This window comes from Bos grunniens, chromosome 16, assembly GCF_055505025.1.
Source record: "Bos grunniens cultivar Pamir isolate PY7600 chromosome 16, Bosgru_T2T1.0, whole genome shotgun sequence".
Lineage (NCBI taxonomy): Eukaryota > Metazoa > Chordata > Mammalia > Artiodactyla > Bovidae > Bos > Bos grunniens.
The window spans coordinates 30,692,402-30,715,571 of NC_141180.1; the positions used below are offsets into that span (position 1 = coordinate 30,692,402).

At 62.6% G+C, this 23,170-nt stretch overlaps 1 protein-coding gene and 1 long non-coding RNA gene across 2 annotated transcripts in view; one reads left to right on the top strand and one right to left on the bottom strand.

Annotated features, from left to right (window-relative positions):
* Window positions 1-23,170, top strand: part of PLCH2 (phospholipase C eta 2) — a 65,836-nt gene that overhangs the window by 27,525 nt on the left and 15,141 nt on the right. Inside the window, exons 3-9 of the mRNA XM_086342554.1 lie at window positions 13,697-13,843; window positions 16,112-16,365; window positions 16,562-16,690; window positions 20,000-20,170; window positions 22,077-22,170; window positions 22,331-22,534; window positions 22,720-22,840. Coding sequence (XP_086198680.1) covers window positions 13,697-13,843; window positions 16,112-16,365; window positions 16,562-16,690; window positions 20,000-20,170; window positions 22,077-22,170; window positions 22,331-22,534; window positions 22,720-22,840 — 1,120 coding nt within the window. The remainder of the gene's footprint in view (window positions 1-13,696; window positions 13,844-16,111; window positions 16,366-16,561; window positions 16,691-19,999; window positions 20,171-22,076; window positions 22,171-22,330; window positions 22,535-22,719; window positions 22,841-23,170) is intronic.
* LOC147356512 (uncharacterized) lies at window positions 385-12,199 on the bottom strand. Its single transcript, XR_015142751.1, has 3 exons — window positions 12,106-12,199; window positions 3,209-3,364; window positions 385-1,205 (listed from the first exon to the last, which is right to left on the bottom strand). It is a non-coding gene; the product is annotated as an uncharacterized LOC147356512 (long non-coding RNA).

The window sequence follows — 23,170 nt, forward strand, 5'->3', positions numbered from 1 at the left end:
TGAGGCTGGTTGCCCTTAGTCAGTCCTCTCCAGCCAGGCCAAGTGCTCCTCTGTGACCGCAACCTCAGGCCCAAGCCCTGGGCTCAGCTCATCACAGGGGTGATCCCACGAGGGGATCAGGGCCTGAGGGAGCAGGAAATCTTCATAGGGGGACATCTTGGGGCCCAGACAGAGGGGCTGACCCCTGCCTGGCCTCTGTGTGCCACTTGCCTCTGCCTCCCCAGCTACTTCCCAAGACAGGATGTTGCTCAGCCCTTACTGGTGTGTTGAGTGCGTATATAAGATGGTGGGGTGCATCAGGTCACCCATGAAGGCCTCCCGGGCTTCTCAGTCCCTTTAACAGAAGCCATAACGTTTACAGAACTCTCAAACCAACCAAGAAAGTGACGCTAAATTGGCTTCATTGTTGAATAATTAATAAAACTTCCTCGGTGCCACTGGGCTGTGTTACTCCCAGTGGTGGGGCTGTCAGTACCGCCTTGTTGCCCAAGGGGCCGCCTTTCCATCTTTAAACAAGCGCTCAACTCCTTGCAGAAGTGATTAAGACATGCGTGTGTGCGCTGGGCCACGGGGCCCACACTGGAGGCGGCAGCAGGGACCAGTGTGGCTGTTGGGGTGACCTATCTGGAACGGGTGCTGCCTGAAGTCAGGGCCTGGGTCCTGGTCTCTGCTCTGACTCTGCTCGGCCGTGAACCCTGGGCGAGACCCCTCTGCTTGGTTTTCCTTATGGAAAAAAAGAGAGGTTGGACCTGGTGCCTTGAGGCCCTGCTAACTGGGACATTCTGAAGCAGCCTTGGAGAAGCAGAATCAGGGACCCAACCAGGGCCTCTCTGCTGTGCGCCGGGTCCCTGGTGCCCGTGGAGCCTCGGCAGAGCCTCACAGGCAACCAGGCTGTGGCCACACGCTGGCGTCCTGCAGAGGGTCCTGGGGCACATCTCCCTGGAGGTTCATGTAGGAGTCGGAATCCGGAACCTTGAGGTGCCCCGTGAAGGTTTCTGAGGGTTTCTTACTCCACCAGTGGCAAGGCGATTCCTCAAGGCTGTCTGCTCCTGAGGGCCGTCCAGCTCCGTGGCCGCTGCGGCCCAGGCTGCCCAGCTGTCCTGCAGCCCAGGCACTGCTCAGGGCTGGGCTCGCCCCACGGCGGCCCCTGGCTCAGGGCTGGGCTCTTCTCACAGCGGCCCCCACGAGGGGTGTTGCACTTGGACCTGTGGCACAAGATGGCTTGGTTGCAGCTGCGACCCCGCCTGGTGCCCACTGCTCCTCCCTGCCCTCCAGACCATCCATGGCCTCAGCTGGGGCTCCAGGCTGGCCACCCCCTCAGAACTACTGGAACTTCCTCAGTTACAGATGGGGAAGCTGAGGCCAGAGGATCAGGTACAGGCTGCCACAGGCTGTGCACGGGAGTGCCCACCGTCCTCAGGGCACACACACATGCATTCACATAGGCCCTTGGGGGTCCCCTGAACCTGAAGATACCTTGTCCTGGTCATGGCCCAGGTCTCCAACCTAGCTCAGGGTAGGGCTGCCTGATGCATTTTTGGGGATCAGAGTTGTAGGACCTCTTCTGGCAGGACCACAGGACAAGGGCTGTGCCATCCCCTTTAAGTAAACCATGAAACTCTTAAGTGGGAGTTGGGTTTCAGGCTGTGGAAGGGCTCTGGTAGGCGGTGGGAGCTGGGGACCAGGTTCTGCCCTCTGAGACCCTGGGCAGCCCCGCCCCTCTCCGAGTCTCTGTCCAGTCTTTAGAGGCCCCATCCCCCGCAGAGACAGAGCTAGGTGGAGACACTGTAGGGTCAGGGGTGATGGCAGTATACACATGTGACACCGAGCATGGCGTTAGCAGGAGGCGACCCCTGGTGCGTGTCTTGGGGGGATCAGGGCCAGCTCAGGTCTGGTCAGGGAGCCTTAGGAGGGGAGGATGGGCTCAGCAGGGTCCTGAGGTGGCCCTGGCTATCAGGAGCTGGTAGTGAGTGGCTGCCCCCTTCCAGAGCCTGGTCCTAGGGGCACATGTGCAGTGTTTCCAGTTCGGGTAGGGAAACCAAGGTGACATGTGAGGTCTGCCCAACTTGCAGGCCTGCCTGGAAACCAAGGGCTCTGGGTCCAAGGCGCAGGCTGGCGCCCATGTCTTAGGGCACAGTCTCCTGGCTCCTCCCGGCAGTGCTTGGGAACCGAAGTTTGGACCCAGCTGGAGCTCATGGCCAGATCCAGCCTCAGACTGGCCCCTGCCGGACACAGCGTTTTAGAGCTGGGAAGTGGCCCTGCCCCAGAGAGTGGGGTAGAGAGGTCACAGTGCTGGGCTTGGTCCTCCTTAACTGTTCTGACCTGTGGGGCCAAATGCACCGCCCAGCTCTGGGTGTCCAGGTCTGGGCTCTGTCCCCAGGGCTTGGGAAGCCCCTTCTTCCTTGTAACCCCAGGCCTGAGCAAGGCCCTTGGTCCCCCAGTCAACCCAAAGCAGGTTGAGGAAGCCAAGCCTGATCCCAAAGCAGGAGTATCACACATTGGAGGGGGGCAGGGGAGAGGGCAGTGTGCCCAGCCTGGAGGACAGAATTGAGGCTCAAGGGCACAAGGCACCCGCCCCAGAGAGGGGGCTCAGGCAGTGGCCCTGTGCCCACTCCCCATCACCTGACTGTCCTGTTTGCTTCTTCAAACAAGAAGGAAATCAAACTCCTGAACTGGGGGCTGGTGGCCCTTCCTCCACGTGCAGCCCCACCCACACTAGCCAGGCCACATCACATGCTCCCAAAGGCAGAATTTTGCTTAAATGCCCAGAAAGGAGATTTAGGAGATCAGAATCTTAAGCAAATTAACATGTGCAGCAGGCAGCTTTTAATCACCGCCTTTAATCGCAGGCCCCAGTAACGGAAATCATCTCGCTGGGCTGAGCTCAGTGGGCGGGGCCGGCGACACCGATGGATTATTCATTAGAACCTGAACTTGAGTTTCATCCGGCTGCTCCGCAGGGGAGGGCTAAGGGGCCTTTGGTCCACTCCAGGGAGACGTGCTGGGCTTTCCAGAGCCCCTCCCCCAGGACCCTGTGGTTCCCCGACACCCCTACCCCCACCCTGTCCCCCACCCGGCGCGTTCTCCATCTCAGGTCTGCCTTTGGTTTAGCCTGTCATCTCTCCCTTGTTCCCCACTTCCTGCCCCGGTTTCTCCCCTTCTGAGAGTTTGGGGCTGCTGGCCCATTCCCAGTGGGGACTGGACTTACCAAGCCCAGGCGTGGCTGCTGGACTGTCCCTCCTCGCTTTGCTCCCTGCCTTCTCATGGGGCTGCGGGTGACGCTGGGCCCTCCCTGGGTAGGGTCCAGGTGGTGGTGGTGATAGCCCACGTGGCTCCATTCCCCATCCGTACTTGGGGGCCTCGCCTGGCAGAAAGACATCAGCCCCTGGGGAGGCAGTGGCTCAGAGAGCCCCGAGGAGCCCCCAGTCCTCCTCCTCAGGCCCTTTGCCTGCCTGGGCCCAGGCTGGGCTCCCTCATCCCTGTAAACCTCCCCAGGATACCCCTAGGCAGACGGGGTCAGCCCTGCCAGACGGGGCTTCGGGCAGAAGCAGCAGCTTTCAAAGCAGCACCTGAGGGAGAGAAACCCCTTGTGTTGACCTGGGAAGTGTTGTTTCCCTGCGATGGCGCTACAGCAGGTCAAACTGGAGCGCTGCCGGAGAGGCCGGCTTTGCTGGGGTCGGGGCTGAGGTGGGGGCGCTGCTCCACACTTGTCCTCCTGAGACTGTGCCCCTGCTTGGCTCCTGGCAGGGCCTGCCCCAGGCAGCATGCTAGGGGACTACTCTCTGGTACCCCACAGCCCCACCACCTCTCAGACCCCACAGACTTTCGGTAGGCAGGGGAGGGGACAGGAGGGATTTGGATGCTAAGAGACTGGGCTGTCACCAGGGGCTCCTGGACCCCCACTATTGTCATCCTGCACAACCCCCACCAGGACAGCCAGTGAAATGTCACCCCTGAAGTGCTGAACCTTCATGGGGGCCCCTTGTGGAGTGGGGTGACTTGTCCTGGATCCGGCCCACCTGCCTGGGAGGGGGCTGTTCAGTGATGTGGGGGATGCCAGCTGGGACCACACTTGGCTCCTGGGGCAGTTGCATGCAGCTGCCCCTTCTGGTAGAAGGCCTGGTCCGGAGGATGGGAGTGAGGTCAGGGACAGCCAGGGGTGGTGCCCCGAGCCTCTGCTGGAGAAGTGCCTCCCTCATGCCAACCCCCACTCCAACCCCTGCCTGGGGTGCTCTGTCCCACCCTCTGTGGTTCCCAGCCTGGCCGAGGCAGTGGCAGTGAAGGGTTAAGGAGGGCGGGGCTCCCGCGGGAGGGGCGGTCCCGGCAGCAGCGGCAGCTCTGGCAGCACTCAGCACTCAGCTTGTTGATCGGGTATGGGCGCGCGAGGGGCGCTCGGTTCTGACGGACTCACGGGGCCAGCACGCTGCCTGGGGACCCCTCAAGCTGTTCTGGTAGTGGTGGGGGTGGCGCCTGCGGGCCATGGAAGCACCTGGGGACCCCGGCGGGCTCAGCCTGGACCAAGGTAAGGGGTCAGGAGGGGCTGGAGGAAGGCTGTGGTCAGCTCCTTGGGGAGCCTAGGACCAGGTGCTGAGATGCCCATTGGTGACCCTCTGACCCCACGTGGGCAATGTTTGACTCCCACCCACCCCCACTCCGATCGAAGATCTCTGGGGTGACCCCATTCACATCAACACCCACACATCCCTCCCTCTGCTTGCCCCTTGACCCACGTTGTCCCTACTTGTGCTGGCATCCCACTCCCATGGGCAGTGGGAAGAGGTCCCTGGCAGAGCCAGCACACTCCTCGGCCACCAACCTACCCCCGGTGGGCAGAAGCCTTGGTGGGGGGGCAAATCTGGGGTGTCCTGACCTGAAGGACCCTGGGGCTGAGCCTGTTCACCCCTGCCCCCATCCAGGGTGGTGGGGGCAGCCCCACACCTCTGTCAGCACCATGGACAGGGCAACGGTAGCCTCTGCCTGAGGGACCTGCCCATGGTTGCTGAACTCTGGCACCTATGTGAGCGATTTCCTGCTCAAATCTGTCACGCTGTGTTGACCTGGGGGCCTGGGCACTGCCCTGGGCAGACAGCACAGGTCAACAGGGGTGGCAGGAGTCCTCTGGGGCTGCCCGGAGCTGCCTGGCACAAGGAGCTTGAGTGTAGAAGGGTCAAGTGCTGGGTGTCGCGGTCTATCCTGCAGGGATGGGATGGAAAGAACTTCTACAAAGAGGGTCTCTGTGTATCCCCAGTGCAGCACTTGGTCTGGACCAGGGCTGGGAGAGGCAGGGAGGGAAGGGGGCCAGCCCCACGGCTGCAGCAGGAGTGTCTCTGGCCAGACAACACAAGAACTGGGATTCTAAGTTAAGGGATTCCAAGGACAGCAGGAGCAGCCTTCTGGTGACTTGTCTGGATCCGGTTGTTCTAGACCCAGTTTGTTCTGCCCTCTGATTGGCATGGGCATGAGGGAGGGCTGGGTCGGGGGGAGCCTTGGAGAGCCTGTGTAGAAGGCAGGGGCTTTATTGCCAGCAGACTGAGCATGGGTCCCTGGTGGTGCCTCTGATGAGCTGTGTGACCTCAAGCAAGGCACTGGCCCTCTCTGAGCTTCTCGTGGAAGAGAAGGACAGCATAGGATTGCCCTCATAAGGTGGCCTTGAGAAGAGTGTGCCTGGCCTGTGTGGCTACTCCAGGATTGCCTGTCCCCTCTCCTGCCCCTCCCCCCACAGCTGAGTTACCTTTTATGAATGGAGGACAGTGTGACTGGTGGTACAGATGGAATGGTGATATAGTTCCCGGCCTGGCTGCATGCTCATGCCACCCTGGGAGCGCCCACTCCCTGACCGCAGCGCCCAGTGCACAGCAGGGCTCCCATGGGTGTGTGGTCCCTGCAGAGGTCCTGACCCAGCATGTTCCTGCCAGTCTGCCCTGCGGGGACCTCTGGTCTGGCCCAGCCTCCATCAGAGCCTCTGGGTGCAGGATGCCTACCTGCAGACTGTATGGACATGGCGCTGCCACATGGCCCCAAGGTCTCAAGGTTGAGGGAGCCCCGACACGGCCAGAGTATGCCACCAGCGAGGGAAGATCCTGGTCCTTGGAGGGGTGTGGGCTGTCAGCAGCGGGACCCACTGAGAGCTGCCCACCCTCCATGCCCCATCCTCTGGGCAGAGGGCTCGGCCAGCTCAAGTAGGGGGCATGCAGCATGGCCCTTCTCTGCCCTTCTCTCCCTCCCAGGGAGAGAACAGCCTCAAACGTGCAGCCGAGGATGGAGCAGATGGCTAGAGTCTTGGGTCCAGCTTCCATCTGCACAGCTAATGAGCGGATGGCGGTGGTTTGGGGCTCCTGGAAAGTCAGTGGCTCGGCCCCCCTCCAGGAAGTGTTCCTCTCCTGGGGTGGGGGCGGGTGGTTGAGGGACTCGAGGCCCCTCCTGTGCCGAGCCCAGGCCGGCTCCACACACTGAGGGCTGTGGTGGGAGGGGCGTTGAGGAGGGGGATGAGTAATCGGAAACGTCTGTTTCTACCCGGGACTTCACTTTCTGCTCCGCTATGTGGGCTCCCACCGGCTGGACAGCCTTCCTGTGTGGTGCAGGCCAGTGGGCGTGGGCCTCCAGGTGGGACAGCCGGCTCCCTCCCCAGGACAGGCTGCTTCCCCACTCCTGGGAAGTGTGGGGAGAGGAAGTGGGCCAGGGTTTCCACCCCCGCCGGGCAGCCTGCATGGAGGGGCCCAAGGTAGGGCCTTGTGCACCGGCCGGTCAGCCAAGGGGAGAGGTGAGCTGCTCTGAGTCCACCTGCTCCCATTGCACCAGGGCCCCTGGACCCCCCTCTAGCTCTGTGTCCCAAAGGCAGGGAACACAGGCGTGGTGGCCCAGGAAGTCTCCGAGCCATGAGGAAGTCACCCCCCACCAAGTCCCAGGGGGTTTCCTCAGCCTGCTCAGATCCAGGGACCCACAGACAGCTTCGAGGTGACTCAGGGTGGTCTCTATTTCACATTGAACAGGACCCAGCCTGGCCCAGGCCTCGCCTGCCTCAGCCAAGCTCTGTTTCCTTCAGAAACTCCTCCTGGAGGTCAGAGCCATGTGGTGGACCTGCCAGTGGGCCAGGTTCAGTGTCCTCCTCGGTCAGCGAGTGGCATGAATGTGGGGTCCACCGGGCCCCCAGGGTAGGAGGCAGGAGTGGGCTGTTGGGCCAGCCCCCGGTGGGGAGGGTGGGCAGCTTCAGGAAGTCAGACTCTGGGGGCCCACCCGATCCTGGGACATCTTCTCGGTGCCCAGGCCCCAGGGCTCTCGAGGAAGCCGCCTGGAGGTGGCCGGTGCCCTGGCTGGGAAGCTTGGCTGGGCTGGGGGATGGGCCCGGGCATCCTCTGTTCTCTGCTCCTTCATGGCTCTGTGCCCACTCTGCCTGGTGGCCATCCAGCCCCACCAGCTGCTGCGCGGCCTCCCCACGGGGCCTGGGTGGGTATGGGGTTGGGGCAGGACTGGCTCATCAGTACACAAGGACCCCTCCCTTGGAGCTGCCCCCCGTCCCAGCCCGGCAGGAGTTTCCTCTCCTCCCCCCAGGCAGACCAGGTTCCATCTGGTGACTTTTCAGGAAAGTGCCCCCCTTCCAGTGCCGCTGTGAGTTGCTCTCTCCCCCTCCAGCTGCTCCCGGTGGCTCCCCGGGGCCCATCCTGACATGTGCTGGCCCACATGGCGTCCAGCCTTGCCCAGTGATGCCATGAGGGGACTCGGGAGCACCCAGAACACGGGCACTGGGGTGCCTTTGAGGGCTGGAGGTCATGAACACTGCTAGCGGAGTCCTCTCCCAAAATCTGTGGAATGGGATGAGCGCCATATAGCCAGGCAGGGGACCCGGGGCTTTCACTGTCCCTGGCTGGTGTGAAGCGACCCCGGCTCTGCTGCATGGGCAGAGGAAGGCTGAATGTTGGAAACCCCTGGCCCCTGTGGTGCTCAGATGGCTCCAGGACAATGTGGGGGCACACTGTGTGGGAAGGGGCTTCTCCAGGGGGCAGGTGCAGGGCACTGGACACCCCCTGCCCCAGAAAGTGTCCTGTCTACTGTGCCCACTGCCGCAGGAGGCTGTGGGACAGCTGTGGACAGCTTCAACCCCCGTGAGTGCTTCGGCTACATCTCTCTATTAGTCGATGGACAGAAGGTTCCCACAGGCCCTCCTGGGACTGATCCTGGCAGGAACTTGGGCCACCAGCTGCAGAGGGAGCAGGGTGGTGGGGAGGCTGCTGCTGTCCCCGCCCAAAGCAGGAGCACCAAGGGCCTCTGGGCAAGTGGAAGGGACAAGCTCAGCCCGACTGGCCTGCTGGATGGAGCAAGACTGGCCGTCAGTCTGTCCCCATCCTCTAGGACACTCTCGATCCCCAGCTTCCTGAGATCCAGTGCACAGGCCAGCAGAGGGCGGGTAGTCAGAAACAGCCCAAGATGGCAGAGTAGAGCCTGGCCACTCACCCCCTGCCCCCATGACTCTCCTCACTGCCCAGCTGGGTGAGACACCAGGGCCAGGCCCCCGCCCACCAAAGGCCCCTCTTTCTGCTGCAGGACTGAGCTGCTTGCCTGTGGGAGGGGCCCTGCGGGAGGAAAAGGGCACAGCCTGGTGACAGTGTCTCCCTCCCCGGCAGCTGCCCCTGCCATCAGCCCTCAGCCCTACCCCAGGACTGTTGGGGGCCAGGCCCAGGCCTTGCTGACTTGGCAAAGTGACCTTTCAACTCCACTGCCTGGTGTGGACCCCTCAGGCCAGCCTGGGCTCTATGCCCCCAGGCCCTGGGCACAGCTTCCGCGAGGTCTCGTCTGGGAGGGTGGACTTGAAGGCGCCAGCTCACACTGCCTGGTAAAATAAAAATAGTTGGGGTGGAGGCTCCCAGACGTGCGGGGGGACGCGCTGCTTCTAGACGTTTAAATAATCTCCGCCATATGTGAGTGGGCCCGTCCCTCCCTCCTGGAGGCGCCGGCCAGGGGCTGAGGCCCCGTGGGCGCTGGAGCCCGGCACACTGGCCCTGTCCGCCTTCCCCTTCTCCAGCCAAGCACTGTCTGAGCACCCACTGCGTGCTGAGCTGGGCCCGCCATGCAGTGTGGGGAGAGGGCGGAGGGCTGAGGACCCAGTGGGGGCCTGCAGTGGGGGCAGGGCCGGAGCAGCCTTGGGCCCGTGTGTCCCACTGTTGCTGACCACTCTGAGCAGAGTGGATGCAGGAGTGGCCTGTTCAAAGGTTCTTTAAGAAAGCGCAGAAGCCTTAGAGGAGGGAGGGGCTGGAGGCAGGCAAGCAGGAGGGGAGATACAGGTTTGCCCTCTGAAAGGTGAGTGGATAAGGCAGGTGCCCCGCATGGAGAGCCTGGGTGCCGCAAGTGTCCGTGTGCATGCGTGCGTGTGTGTGTGTGCTCGCGCCAGGAAGACTGTGGGTGTAATTTGTGGGTTTTGTTGGAAGATTAAATTGATTTTCCAGTCTTCCCAAGGGGGAGGTGGAGGTGCTGGCTGCTGTGTTAGGACAAGATCGATCTTGGCCATAAAAACAAAATTAAGCCAGAGCTGCCCAGCTTCTGACCGGACTGCGAGGGCACTCCCTCCTTGGCGCAGTGGCCGCCCATGTCCCATGGCCGCCGTCCTCCTCAGGGCTTGGGGAAGGAAGGAGCGAAGGGCTGGGGGCCACCTTCTCACAGCCAGGGGAACAGAGGCGGGGGACAAGGTGAGGCGCCTGAGGCCTCCACTTCCTGGCGGTGCTGTGGCCAGGTGTCCCGGCCAGCAGTCCTGCTGTGGGGCAGCGGCTGAGGCGGGGCGGGCCCCCGGGGCCTCTCCTCCAGGGGTTGTTGTAGGATCGAGGGCACTGTGCTCTCTCCTGGCCTCAAGAGGTGCCCTGCCCCCTGTCTGCTGTGTCCTCTGGCCAAGGTCCCCCAGGGCTGCAGCTGGAGGTGTTGGTGCTGCCTCAGGAGGCTGAGCCTTAGAAGGTTGGACGGCCGGGTCAGATGCTGGCTCCTTGTCACCTCCTGGAGCTGGCTTGGTGGCCTGGGCCCTGTGCCCACCCACACTCGAGTGCCAAGTCCCAGCCAGTGCAGGGGCAGAGCAGGACAGGCCCGGACTCCCTCTCCCAGGAGGTGGGGATTGCAGAGGTGAATACACGCGGTCCCATCAGTAGCTGCAAGGTGGACGAGGAGCCTTGAAAGAGTCCCCGGGGTCACAGGACAGAGGACTCCACACAGTGGAGGGGGTTTCTCAGGTCCTGGGCCCCAAGTGTGACTCAGGGAGTGAAGGGTGGGACTGGTTCAAGCGACTGTGTGGGCATGGGGTCCCAGATGGTGTTGCCAGCCTGGTGCCCTTGTGGGGGGTGAGAAGCAGGGGACCCAGGCCTCCTGGTTTAGGGGACTGAGCCACTTGGGCTTGGGGCCTGTCGTGGGTTCGAGCCCAGCTTGGCGATTAACTGGGGCGTAGCTTTTGCACCTAGTGCTCAGGTGCACCATGGGGCGAGGCAGCACTCCTGGGGGAGGCTCCCCTCAGTGCCCTGCAGTCTGGGGCATTCCTGGCTTCGCACAGTGGCTGCAATCCTGTGCCCACCTGTCTCATGGAGCATCAGGGGTGGTGTGGGTCCCCTGGGCAGTAGAGGAGCCCTGGCTGCAGAGCCCAGAGTGAGGCTGGATTAGCCTGACCTCATCTGCCTGGTCAGTGCAGGATTACTGGGGCAGCCATGAAGATGCAGGGAGTCTGAGATGTGGGTGTTGCGCCCTCTCCCAGGGGCCTTGACCATGAAGATGGGGACCCAAGGCCCCCAGGTGATGGTAGGAGACCCCTGATCAGCTGAGAGCCCAAGCGGGGAGCCTTGGAAGGGGTGGAAGGGGAGGGCACCCCCAGACTGCAGCCAGTGAGGCTCCCCATTGAGACAATGAGGACCCCAGCAAGTGTCCCAGGCTGCCTGGTTTCTGGTGCCCTCTGTCCCAGTCTCTGGGGCCCAGGCCTGGCCCTGACCGTCTGTGCTGGGGAGGGAAGGCTGACTCACTGCCCAGGAGCCATGGGTTTTATGGCAGTGAGGACTCAAGGGTGCCGGCCCAGCACTGTCACTCTCCCTGCGGGCCTAGGTGGGGGCACAGGGTAGCTGGGGCTAATGGGCCAGAGGCAGGAGGAACGTGAGGTCAGCTGCAGTGACTCAGTGGGGTTCAGCCCTCCGGCCTGTGCCCCATTGTCTGCCAAAATGGCCTGCCCCGGGAGCCCCAGACACCCAGTGGTCCCTGGCCCACAAGAGGAGGGTGTGCCTCCTGCTGCCCCAGAGCTGCCCACAGAGCAGTCGGCTCCTTCTGGGTTTGGTTGCCCCCAGCTGCCCTTGTCTGGGCCTGAGCTGCGTGGCCTTGACTAGGCCTTGTGTCCGGTCAGCAGGCAGAGGCTGGTCCTTCCTGGGCCCAGCCCCTCCCTCAGGACAGGTCGGTCGTGAGCCAGGCAGCTGACCCTGGCCACCCCAGCCGCCGGGGCAAGGCCTTCCGCGTGGGAAGGGTGGGGGACACAGCCTCTGGGGGGCCTGAGAGTGTGCTCCAGTGGATGGTCCCTGTGAGGATCATTGCCCCAGGCCTCGCAGCTGTGTTCTCCGGGTCCCCAGGGAGACCCCCCATCTGTCCTGCCTGTCCCTACTCAGCCGGTTGTAGGGGCTGGTGACTTGGGGCCTCGGACGACACTGCCAGTCCCTGTCGGTCCCCAGCTGGGAGTTCCCTTGGCCTAAATCCTCTGGCCAGCTGGGCCAGATCCAGGCTTGGATTAGCGCAGGGGATTGGGCAGAGGGTGGGCGGGGCGGGCAGCGGCGCTGTGGCTCTTCCACCTCCAGACCCTGGGTGCAGCTTCTCCCAGGACCCCTCCATGGCCCTGGAAGGGGGGCGGACTGGCACAGGGGCCATCAGAGACAGCGGGTGACAGTCAGGCCAATGCCAGAGGCGCCTGGGAACAGCCCTGCGGGGGAGCTAGAGGCCAGCGAAGAGGGAAAAAGGGAGCCGAGGAGAGAAGGGGGCCCCGTGGAGCTCTGGGGCTGCCCGCCACCACCTGACCCACTGCCTAGGTAGGGTGGGGGGCTCCGGCCCTCCCTGGCCTCCGTGAACCCACCCCGGCCATCATCGGGGCATGTCCGTCCCCTGGCCACTTACCCCAAGCCGGACCAAGGGAACCGTGGCCTGCCTGGCGGAGGCCCTCCTCTGGGTCGGCGGGAGCGTGGCTGTGTCTCCGCAGTGGCAGCTTGGCCCACTAGGTAAGGGGGCTGGCCTGTCTGGTTGGTCTTCTGGGGTGGGGACTGGTCTGCTCCTCCCTGCCAGAGCCCCGCCCAGCACCAGGGTCACTGGAATCAGGAGGGTGGGGCTGCTCCTCGGAGTGTGAAAAGCCTGGGAGCTCCCACCACCCCCCATGCAAACCTGTAATCTCCCGACCCCTCGGTTTCCCTCTGAGGGTCTTGGGGCTCTGACAGCATCCCCTGGTCTGCCTCTCTGAGCCCCCCACCTTGGGGTCTGGAGGCTGAACCCCAGGCGGGCAGTGGGGAAGGAAGGGGTGGGGGAGTCAGGGGCAAGGAGGGGCCGAGGGCATGGTCCTGGTGGATGTGCTGGCTGGACACTCTCTGAGGGGGTCCCTGGTACTTTGGGGTCAGTAGCACCTTCAGCCCCGGTGGGGAGAGGCCAGCATGCTGGGGTCAGACATGTCGGCCCTAAGAGGCCGACAGAGTGGGTGCTCTTGACTGCTGTGAGACTCTGGGGGGGATGGGACAGTAGAGTCTGTCCCAGTGGGGCTGGCCTGTGGAGGGCCCCATTCAGGTTGGTCCGTTCCACCGGGTCTCTGTCCACCTGGGGGAGTGGGGCTTGGCCCAGTTGTTCTAGGCCCCTGGACCATCCCTGTCCTCACCCCCAGCCTCCTCTCTTCACCTGCTACTATGTCCCCGCGGCCACACCATCCCCTCCCCTCCTGGTGTCTCAGTGGAGCCCACCACCCTGTGCACCCGTCCCCACTGGGTGCCCCCGCCCCCCCGCAGCCCACCATGCCTGCAGCTCAAGAACAGAGGTTGGCTTCCTCTGAGAAGTTCCCACTGCTTGGTCCCTTGGGGCTGGCACTGCCACAGGCCTCCACACCACCTGAGGGTCCCTCATCAGGGGACCTCATGGGTTAATGACTTGGTGCTTCCCCAGAGGGCACCTCCTGGTTCTGGGCCTTCCATAAGCAGCTGTAAAGGCCCAAGGGGGGCCGGGATGGTCCTGTCCCTGGGACTTCAGGAGCCTGCTACCTCTCCAGCCCTGGGGGCCACTGTCCTGGCCAGTATCCCCTACCCTGGGACATGGGAGATGTGCAGGCTGCAGACGGAGGCTGAATGGATGGAGGAGGGGGGGTTGGTGGGGGGAGGCAGTTAGGCCCTGTGAGGAAGGTGAGGGCTCAGCACCTTCTGGGACTTCTGCCCTTGGGTGTATCCTCAGCCTCATGGACCTGGCTGGGCAGAGCTGGTCTGAACTCTGTGTGGACTCTGGCTACTGAGCAGGGTCCCAGATTGGATCTGTGACCTGGGCCAGCACCTGGGGTCACAGGCAGCCCTGGAGGGTCTGAGTTTGGTGCCCTGATGGGTGGGGGGTATTCTCTGCACCCCGTGAGCACTTGGGGGTACACCTGAGGCTGTGGTGAGCAGGGGGCTGCCGCAGCACTCACCAGTGCTCCATTTGTCTGTCTGTGTCGGTCTGTCTGTGTGGCGGCTCGGTGGGCCTCCAGTGGAGCGATGTATGAGTGCCATGCAGGCGGGGACGCAGATGGTGAAGCTCCGGGGCAGCTCCAAGGGCCTGGTCCGCTTCTACTTCCTGGACGAGCATCGCTCCTGCATCCGCTGGCGGCCCTCACGCAAGAATGAGAAAGCCAAGAGTGAGTGGGTTGGCCCCAGTGGCTGGGGGGTGGCAGGAGACCCTCCTCATGCAAGAATGAGAAGGCCAAGAATGAGTGGGGCAGTCCTGGAACAGGAGACCCTCCCAGAGCAGCCTCCGGACAGTGGGAGGGGCAGCAAGACCCTGAGCCCTGAAAGTCCCCAGGCCTGGAACACGGGCTCAGCTGGCCTTGGAGAGCCATGGTGGCCTCTGGATGCAGTCGGGGAGAGAGGGCCCCGGCCTTGCTGTCCACCCAGCAGATCCTCTGGGACTCCGTGGAGACTGGGTGGCACCCATGCCCAGCCCTGCGCCGGGTGCTGGGAGGGGCTAAGAGGCAAAAGGACCTTTGGTCTGGCCCCCTGGGCACTCTGAGGACAGGACTTGGTGCCCAGTGCTGGCCCAGGCAGCCTGGGGCGTGAGCAGCCGGCAGGGGCATGGAGGCTGCAGGGCTGTCTGAATGGGTCAGGAGGGTAATGAGCTGTGAGGATTTGCACAGGGACCTTGCTGGGGGTCCTGGGAGTCAGGGAGGGACACGTGAGCCCTTGCAGGTGACAGAGGGAACTTTGCCGCCCCTCCTCTGGCTCTGGCAGCTGGAGAGACGCAGATGTGCCAGGGCAGGGCCTGAGCCCAGTGGTTGCTACGGAAGCTGCCACCACCACGGGGCCCAGGAGAGACACACTGTGGAGCCCCCTGGGAGGGCGTCTTGTAGGAAGGGGCTGGGACTGCTCTGTGGGCCCCGGGGAAGTGGAGTCACCGTGAGCCGTGCAGGCAGGAGCCCCTGTGCTCCATCGGGAGGCACTGTTTCAGTGCTGGGCTTGCTGTGGGAATTTAGCCCACGTGACTCTGGTCTTTGGGTGTGAGGTCGTGATACCACCTGATGGTAGGATAACTTCACGTCACGTTGAGTGACGAGAAGGACACCGGATGGCAGATAGAGGGGAGAGGTGGACAGGGTCATGGTGGCCCCTCTGGGGAGGCGGTGGTAGGTTGAGGCCAGCAGGCTTAGGATGGGAGAGACCAGCTGACTCTGGCCTTGGAGGGGTCCCTGGGAGAGAGGAATGGGGTGAGAGGCAGCTATTTCCTGACTGTCAGCATCCCCTAATCTGGGGGCCCCGAACCCCTGCCTCCTCGCCAAGGACATGTGAGCTACAGGGAGCTGGATGGAGAAGCAGGCAGGACAGGCCCCCTCCAGGCAGGGGGTGCAGGGGAAGCAGGAGCCCCCAGGGAGGGGGCAGAGGGGGCAGAGGACAGAGCAGTGAGGCCACCCTTCACAGTGTAAGTCGGGGAGGCCCACCATTACTGCACCAGACACGGTCATGCCCAGAGGGGTGCCAACCCCACCTCCGGGAGTAGGCACCGGGCGCTGGGGGTAGAGGCAGCAGGAGCCAGGCGGAGCGTGTGATGCTAGGGGTCCCTGGCTGTGCCGACTTCAGGGCACCTGCTCCCAGAGGGGCTGCTGGCTACCTGTGCCCTGGTATCTGTGAAAGGACCCTGCCGAGTGCACAGGAACAGACCCTAAGGATGACCTCTGAGCTCATCTCTTCCTGAGGATTCAGTCTCTGAACACAGGCTCCACGGAGCTCCAGACACTGTGGCCAGTAATGAAATTCTTCCTGCAGCCTGATCTGGCACATGCCAAGTGGGACCCCACCACCCCTGGCTCCCACCTGCTGGTGCCAGAGTTTATCACAGAGATCGCCACAGGCTCTCGGCCGTGCTGGCCAGCAATTGCCTTCCCAGGATGAGAGGCAACTGGCCGGAGCTTGACAGATGGAATTGGCTTGTCTGGTTCTCCTCACTCCGGGTGCAGAGGACAGACCCAGGGTGGCTGACTGCGGGAAGGCAGCCCTTCTCTTGGGGAGGATGGACCTCTTTAATGGCCAGAGGGAAGACGGGCAGACCCCAGGGTCAGAGTGGAATGGGAAGAGGCGAACTCACCAGCCCCAGCATATCTGTGATTTTTCCTTCTCCCCAAGGGTGGGAAAGATTTCCCTGATGCTGGGAAAGATTGAGGGCAGGAGAAGCGGGCAGCAGAGGATGAGATGGTTGGATGATATTACTGACTCAGTGGACATGAGTTAGAGCAAACTGCAGGAGATAGTGAAGGACAAGGAAGCTGCAGTCCATGGGGTTGCAAAGAATCAGACATGACCAAGTGACAGAACAGCAACACCCCAAGGGCCCCTTGAAATGCCCCCTCCCCTAGCCTCAGACAGGAGGGAAACCCTGGGGAGGGCCCTGACTGTGCTGCACCCCCCTACCTCTGCAGTCTCCATCGACTCCATCCAGGAGGTTAGCGAGGGGCGGCAGTCGGAGATCTTCCAGCGCTACCCTGATGGCAGCTTCGACCCCAACTGCTGCTTCAGCATCTACCACGGCAGCCACCGGGAGTCGCTGGACCTGGTCTCACCCAGTGGCGACGAGGCGCGCACCTGGGTCACGGGCCTGCGCTACCTCATGGCCGGCATCAGCGACGAGGACAGCCTGGCCCGCCGCCAGCGCACCCGGGACCAATATCCTCGCGTGCGGCGGGCGGGCGGGCCCCAGGACGCACCCTCGCTGTCCACCTCGGTGGGCTCCCCGCCCCAGCTGGCTCATGTGTTTGGGGAAAGCGGCACTGGGATGGGGTCCTTCACGCCTTCCTGCCCGGGAATGGGAGGGGAGGGGAGGTATGGCTGGCCCTGCTGGACCCACGTTGGTCCCTAACTTGGCCCCAAAGTGGCTGAAGCAGACATTTGATGAGGCCGACAAGAATGGGGACGGCAGCCTGAGCATTGGCGAGGTTCTGCAGCTGCTTCACAAGCTGAACGTGAACCTGCCCCGGCAGAGGGTGAAGCAGATGTTCAAGGTAAGCCCAGACCCAGGTATGTGTCGGGAGCAGCCCCACCCTGTCCGAGCTGCAGAGGGTCCTGGGCTGTGCCATCAAATAGCGAGGCAGCAGCTGGTCTGGACCTTTGGGGGGCGATCAGTCAGATACCCCAGGTTGCTGCCTCTGGCTGTGCTGGTTCTCTGCAGCAGCTCCCGGGGCCTCCCCTGGCCGATGGACTGGGCACGTGACAGGTGCCTGGCCAGCAAAGGAAACCACTCACAGGGCCTGTATCCTCATCCCACCCCACCCCATGACTCCCCAGCCCCGATGGGGGGCAGAAGCCCTGCCTTGCGGGCAGCAGTGCTGGTCACCCAATGCCTCCCCTGTGGTCTGCTGCCACTGCTGTTAGCAGTTATGAAAATGCATCCTCAGCTGAGCGGCTGCCTTTATTGCCTGTAATGAGTTTCTCTCTTTCCGGAACCCCTGCTGGGATGGGGGAGGAAGGCAGGTGGTGTCAGTGGGTCCTGGTTCTGGGTGGGGCTGGGCCAGCAAAGCCTGCCCTCACTCAGGACTCGCTGTCTCACTGCTGCTGGGGAAAGGGTTCTGTGAGGTTGAATGAGGTGCCATGCCCCAACATACATGCACACATGCATACGCACATGCACACAGACACACAAACACACAGAGACACACGCATGCACACACGTGTACACATGCATGCACACATGCACACACATGTGCACACTCAAACACACATACACACACATGCACACACACACAGCCAGCTGCCTCTCCAGGCGCAAGCCCTGGCGGCTCCCTCCTGAGCTCCTGTGATGGACAGGAAGTCATGCTTGGCTGGAGCAAGGGGAGCTGGCCAGCTCAGAGTGTGTGGGTCTGTGTAAATAGCAGGGGTGGGAGGGGGGCATGGTGAACTGGATGATCTCAGATTCTGGTTGAGGACTGGGGGTCTCACATGGCCCATCCTGAAGGCCCAGCGGGGATAGAGCCTGCCTGGGCAGTGAGGAACTGGCAGGTGGCTCAGGCTTGCAGAGCCATACCCCGACCCCATTCTCTGCCTGCTCTGTCTCTGGGAGCAGCTCGGGGGTCAGCAGTCCCTTCCCGAACATGAAGCTGTGCCAGGGGCCAGGCAACAGGGCTCAGATTGGCCTTGGAGACAGGACAAAAGATGAGTGCGCCTCATGGAGTGGGCACAGGCTTCTGGCACCTTAAGGTCAAGTCCTGGCTTGAAAATGCCCCCACTGGGAGCTCCAGGGAGCCCACATCCCCAGCCCCTCTGGGAGCAAGAGGGGCCCATGCGGAGCACCCTGAGCACCCCCAGGCCAGTTGGTATCTGGGCACTGGCTAGACCACTTCGAGAAGGACTGGCGAGGATCTGGAGAGAGTCCAGTGGGGGCTGTCACCCGGAATGCTGACCTCAGACCCTGGGCAGCTCTGCCCCTAGTGGCTGCTGTCCCTGGTGTCCTCTGAGCACCTGGGCCTCCTGGCCCATCTGCATGGGGCCCTACGTGGGCACTTGGGGGCCCAGGGAAAGAGGGCTGACCTCCAGCCAGGCAGAGCCACTCTGATAATTAACATCAATTTTATTGTCGAGAAATCTCAATATTGTTTCTACTGCCTGGAACTGCCCTAATCAAAGGATAGATCTGTCTGGTGGGTAAAAAGAGGCTTGAGCATAATTTCATTAAGTCTAAAATAACAGTGGAATGTGGGCAAGGCTGGTGTGGCCCCTGGGCCTCCTGCATGATGAGCACCTTGGGTGGCTCCAGGCCTGGCTCAGCAGCGTGGCTCGGGCCAGTGTGTGCCTTCAGCCACGGCAGTTTCCTTTTGTGGAGAGGAGAGCAACCACGGGACCACATCGGAAGGAATTCCTTGGGCCCAGGGGTTGGGGCCATCCCTTTGGGTCCAGAGGGCCTCATCATCCCAAAGGGTTTTCAGTCGTGCCTTAGGTGTGCTGCCCAGCTCAGAGCCCGCAGGGAGGCCAGATGACCCTGTGGGTGGATGCTCAGCATATGGGCATCTCTCCCAGCTTCAGTCTGAGCCCCAGGAAGGGCTCCCAGCCTGGCTCTGGGAGCCAGGTCCCATCCTGGTCCCCAAGAGGCCCTTTGACCTGCAGGGCGTGTCCCGCCAGCTCTGAGATGCAGGGCCGCCCTCAAACCGGGCAGACACAGGGTCCTCACTGGCATCTGCTGGCCTCAGCACCGATGACTCTGGGCTGGGTCCTGTTCCAGCCATGGCATGGGCACCCCACCTGGGTGACTGGTTCTGGATGGACACAGGCTGGCTGGGTGCCCACCTTGGTGTCAGGCCACAGGGTCAGGAAAGGCAGGGACAGACTTCCCGAGAGCCCCACTCTCTCTGGACTCGGGGACTTGGGGGTGGCTGTGGCCCCCTGGCTTGTGGGTGATTCTCCTGATTCAGAGGGGCCTCTTTCCAGCCATCCCAGATGGTGTGGCCATAGGAGGAAAGACTGCGCGCAGGGCTGGCGAGTACTGCTGTCCATGGTGCTGAACCTGGTGTCTGTTTTTGCCAGGCAGTCACCTCCCCCACCCCATCCCCACCCCCACCCCCACCCCAGCCGACAGGCCAAGGACCTGACCTCAGCACTTAGGGCCTGACTGCCCCGTAGCACCTCTGGCATCTTCTGGGCAGCCTAGACTTCGTTACTGAGTGCCCTTGTCCTCTGAGTCTGCCCCTGGCCTTGACTCTTGGTGTCCCGAGTCTGACATCTCAGTGCATCCTTCCTGAGCTAGTGGATTCACGAAGGAGCCTGTGGTCTCATTAGCAGCCCAGTGGGCTTGCCTGGGGCAGGGGTCCCTGTGGGTATTGTGTGAGCTGTTCGCTGAGAAAAGTGAGGACAGTGGCTGAGATCAGGGGCCTGTCATCTCTGCTGAAGAGATGCTGATAGAGGCTGAAGTTGGGGATTTCTGCATGCCTGGCGGCCCTGTGCTTTTCTAATCGATGGACGACCAACTGTGATTACAGCCCAGTATGGGCACTGGGTGGATGTTGTTGGCTGAAGGTGGGGGTACATTGCCGGGTTCAGGTGCTGGTTGACTTTGGAAGGCTAGGAAAGGGGCAAGTAGGGTGAGATCTGTATTAATGGATCATGTGGTGGCTTCTTGGTGGGAGAGACAGAGTGAGGCTGCTGCTGTAGGACTTAGGGAGCACGATGAGCCACTCCACGAGCCTGTGATACAGGCAGTGATCTTGAGAGGGGGAAAGGTGATTCTTGACTCAGGGTTGCCTGAGGGATGAGGGGCTTGAAGGCCCCCTCTCAGTCGAGGTCCAGGATGGGACATGAGGGGATGCAGAGACATTGTGTTACAGGAGGCGGACACGGATGACCACCAGGGGACACTAGGCTTTGAGGAGTTCTGTGCCTTCTACAAGATGATGTCTACACGCCGGGACCTCTACCTACTCATGCTCACCTACAGCAACCACAAGGACCACCTGGACGCCACTGACCTGCTGCGCTTCCTGGAGGTGGAGCAGAAGGTGAGGGTCCCCCGGCAGGAGCCAGGCTCCTGGTCAAGATGGCCTCCCCTCAGCCTCCCTAGGCATTTGAGTCTGTCCACAGTGTGGGAGAAGAGTGGGCACCAGCCTGGCATTTGAGGCCCATATACTGGACCAGCCCAGGCTCTCATCAGCCACCCCACTGCCAAGCAGGTGGGGGAGGAGGGCAGCTCAGCTCTGACCGTGCCCCAGCCCAGAGCTTGACCACAGCCCCGACTTTAGTGTCAAGCATCTCCTGGCCTAGGTTCCATGGCCCAGCCTTTCCACCTGGGCTCACACCCCCAGGGTTCTGTGCCCATTGCCAGCTCACTCAAACATTTGTCCAGCAGATGTGTGGGTGCCTATGGGGGCCAGCCGAGTATGCCTGCCCACTGTCCTAGACCCCAGGCAGCTCCATCGCTCCAAGAGGCATTGCCTAACTAAAGCTCAGGGTCCAGAAACTCAGGGGTCTGGGTGGAGGCCAGGTGCTGCCAGCTCTGGTGGACAGAGGCTGGAAGTCCATGGAAGGGGAGGGGAAGGTCAGCAACCTCTGAGGAGACAGCACTCACCAAGGGGGTGGGGAATAGGGGTGCTCAGACACAGACTGCATAGGCACTGCCCCCAGGCTGTGGGAGAAGGCCATGGGGATCAGGGTCCAGGCCTCTAACTTCCCGGGACTCTTGCAGAGCCACTTTTGGGGTAACCTTCAGGCCCCAGCTGCCTTGCCCTTCTGGGGTCAGACTCCCTGGCCCCAGGACTTCTCAGGGCCCTCATCCCACCTGCTTCACGTACAGTGTCAGCTCATGGTGATGGGCTGGGGGTGACCACCACTGGGAAGGGCTGGGGGCTGGGTATTGGGAACCAGGAGTGGCTGTGGACTTACCCTGGGTCTGGGTGGTGGTCACCTTGGACCTCTTGCCAGTGTCCTGACCCAGGGAGCTGCCCCCGAATTGTGCTCTTGGGTCCCCTCCCCCCAACTGCCATCATGCGGTTTGCTGGGGCCTCCCTCCTGCCTTGCTGATGGGGACACTGGGGTTCACCCAGGCAGGAGAGGTGGGTACCAGGCTGGCTGTGGGCAGTGTTGGCACGAGGCTGAGGGGCAACTGTCCCAACAGCTGGCATACTTGGGGGTGGAGGGAGGGAATGGGGCCCAGTGTGGGAAGGGTAGCACTGACCCCTTGCTCCCTGACCTTTGCCCTAAGCTTTCCACAACTCTCCCTATAGTCTGGGGCCCAAATCAGCTGGGTGGTTTGGCCTCCTGGGTCTGCAGCTGCTCCAAGCTCTGACCCCATCTGTCCACTCCACTATCTATACCTGCCCCAGATTCCTGGGGGTGTCCAGGAAGCCCTGCTGGTGGGCCTGTCTCCAAGAGCTGGGGGTTCCTGGGGGCTGCACTGTGGGGCCCTAAGAATCGCTCAGCCTCTGACATGGGGCCACCTGGGCTTGGCTGTTGTGTGCAACTTTCTTGAGAGGGACTTGGGCAGATGGCAGGAGGGGCCGGGTGAGCCCCCTCCGCTCCTCCAAGATGGGACACAGTCCTGGCCCTCCTGCACTTTCTCATATCAGGCCTCACTCCTGCTAGCCTGCCCTGAGACCCCCAGTATGGCGTCAGTGGGGGATGGCCCAGCTGATGAGGCCAAAGACCCTCCCCCTGGCAGGGATCCTTAGCCAGCGCCAGCTCTTCCAAAGCCAGGGGACCCTCTATCTTCTGCTGGCCATCGAGTCCCAAGTCTTGTGACACTAGGTGTGGCCAGTGAGCCCCCACTACAAGGACCAGAGTCTCAGCCCCGCCATGTCGGCCCCTGGGCGATGCAGCGGCTAGAGCTGGGGTGGGAGGGTTGGCCGTGGTGGAGGAGGACAAGGGGCTGCCTGAAGCCAGCTTGGTCTCAAGCCCCCTGCTCTGGCCTAGATGACGGGCGTGACCCTTGAGAGCTGTCGCGACATCATCGAGCAGTTTGAACCCTGCCCAGAGAACAAGAGTAAAGGGGCAATGGGCATTGACGGTGAGTGGGTGCCACCCTGGCCCAGCTGTGCTGCCAGGCCAGTGGGGTGCCAAGGGGGCCACATGCCATGAGGGTGGGTGGTCTTGAGCTGAGACCAGCACGGGACTGGCACATGGGGGCTGAACCCCCGCTGCCCCTCCACCCACGCTGCTCCCCACAGGCTTCACCAACTACACGCGGAGCCCTGCCGGCGACATCTTCAACCCGGAGCACCGCCTCGTGCACCAGGATATGACGCAGCCGCTGAGCCACTACTTCATCACCTCGTCTCACAACACCTACCTCGCGGGCGACCAGCTCACATCCCAGTCGAGGGCAGACATGTACGCGCGGGTCCTGCAGGCCGGCTGCCGCTGTGTGGAGGGTGAGCGCTGGGCGCCGGGGCCCTGCACCCCCGCTCGGCCCCGGGGGCCTCCCCGAGGAGCCCTGTGTCTGGCAGGGGCTGGCATAGGTCTCTCTTGGTGTTAACTGAGGAGCAGGAAGACTGCCTCCAGTTAGAGCCCATGGGCTGTGGGTCCCTGGAACCCACTGAGGTCTGCCTGCCTGCAGTGGACTGCTGGGACGGGCCTGATGGGGAGCCCATCGTGCACCATGGCTACACGCTGACCTCCAAGATCCTCTTCAAAGACGTCATCGAAACCATCAACAAGTACGCCTTCATCAAGAATGAGTGAGTGACTGGGACTGGGGGGCTGGCCCCGGGGGGTAGGTGGGGGAAGGAATCAAGGTGTTCTTCCTGCCCCTCCCCCACATCCTTTCTGGGGAACAGTGGTTGTAGTGGCCGAGGTGCTGGTTTCGGGCTTTCTTGTTGAGGATGAGGGGCAGGGAAGGGGTGGAGGAGGGGAGAGGTGGTGGGTGCAATAGCAGCACGGGCTGGGAGGGGTGTGTGTGGCAGAAACCCCACCCCCACACACCCGGTGGCGACGCCAGGTGTCAGACGCCTCCAATAGTGCCTCTGGCGCTGACTGTCCTTAAGAAGCTACTCTGCGTCCAGACTCAC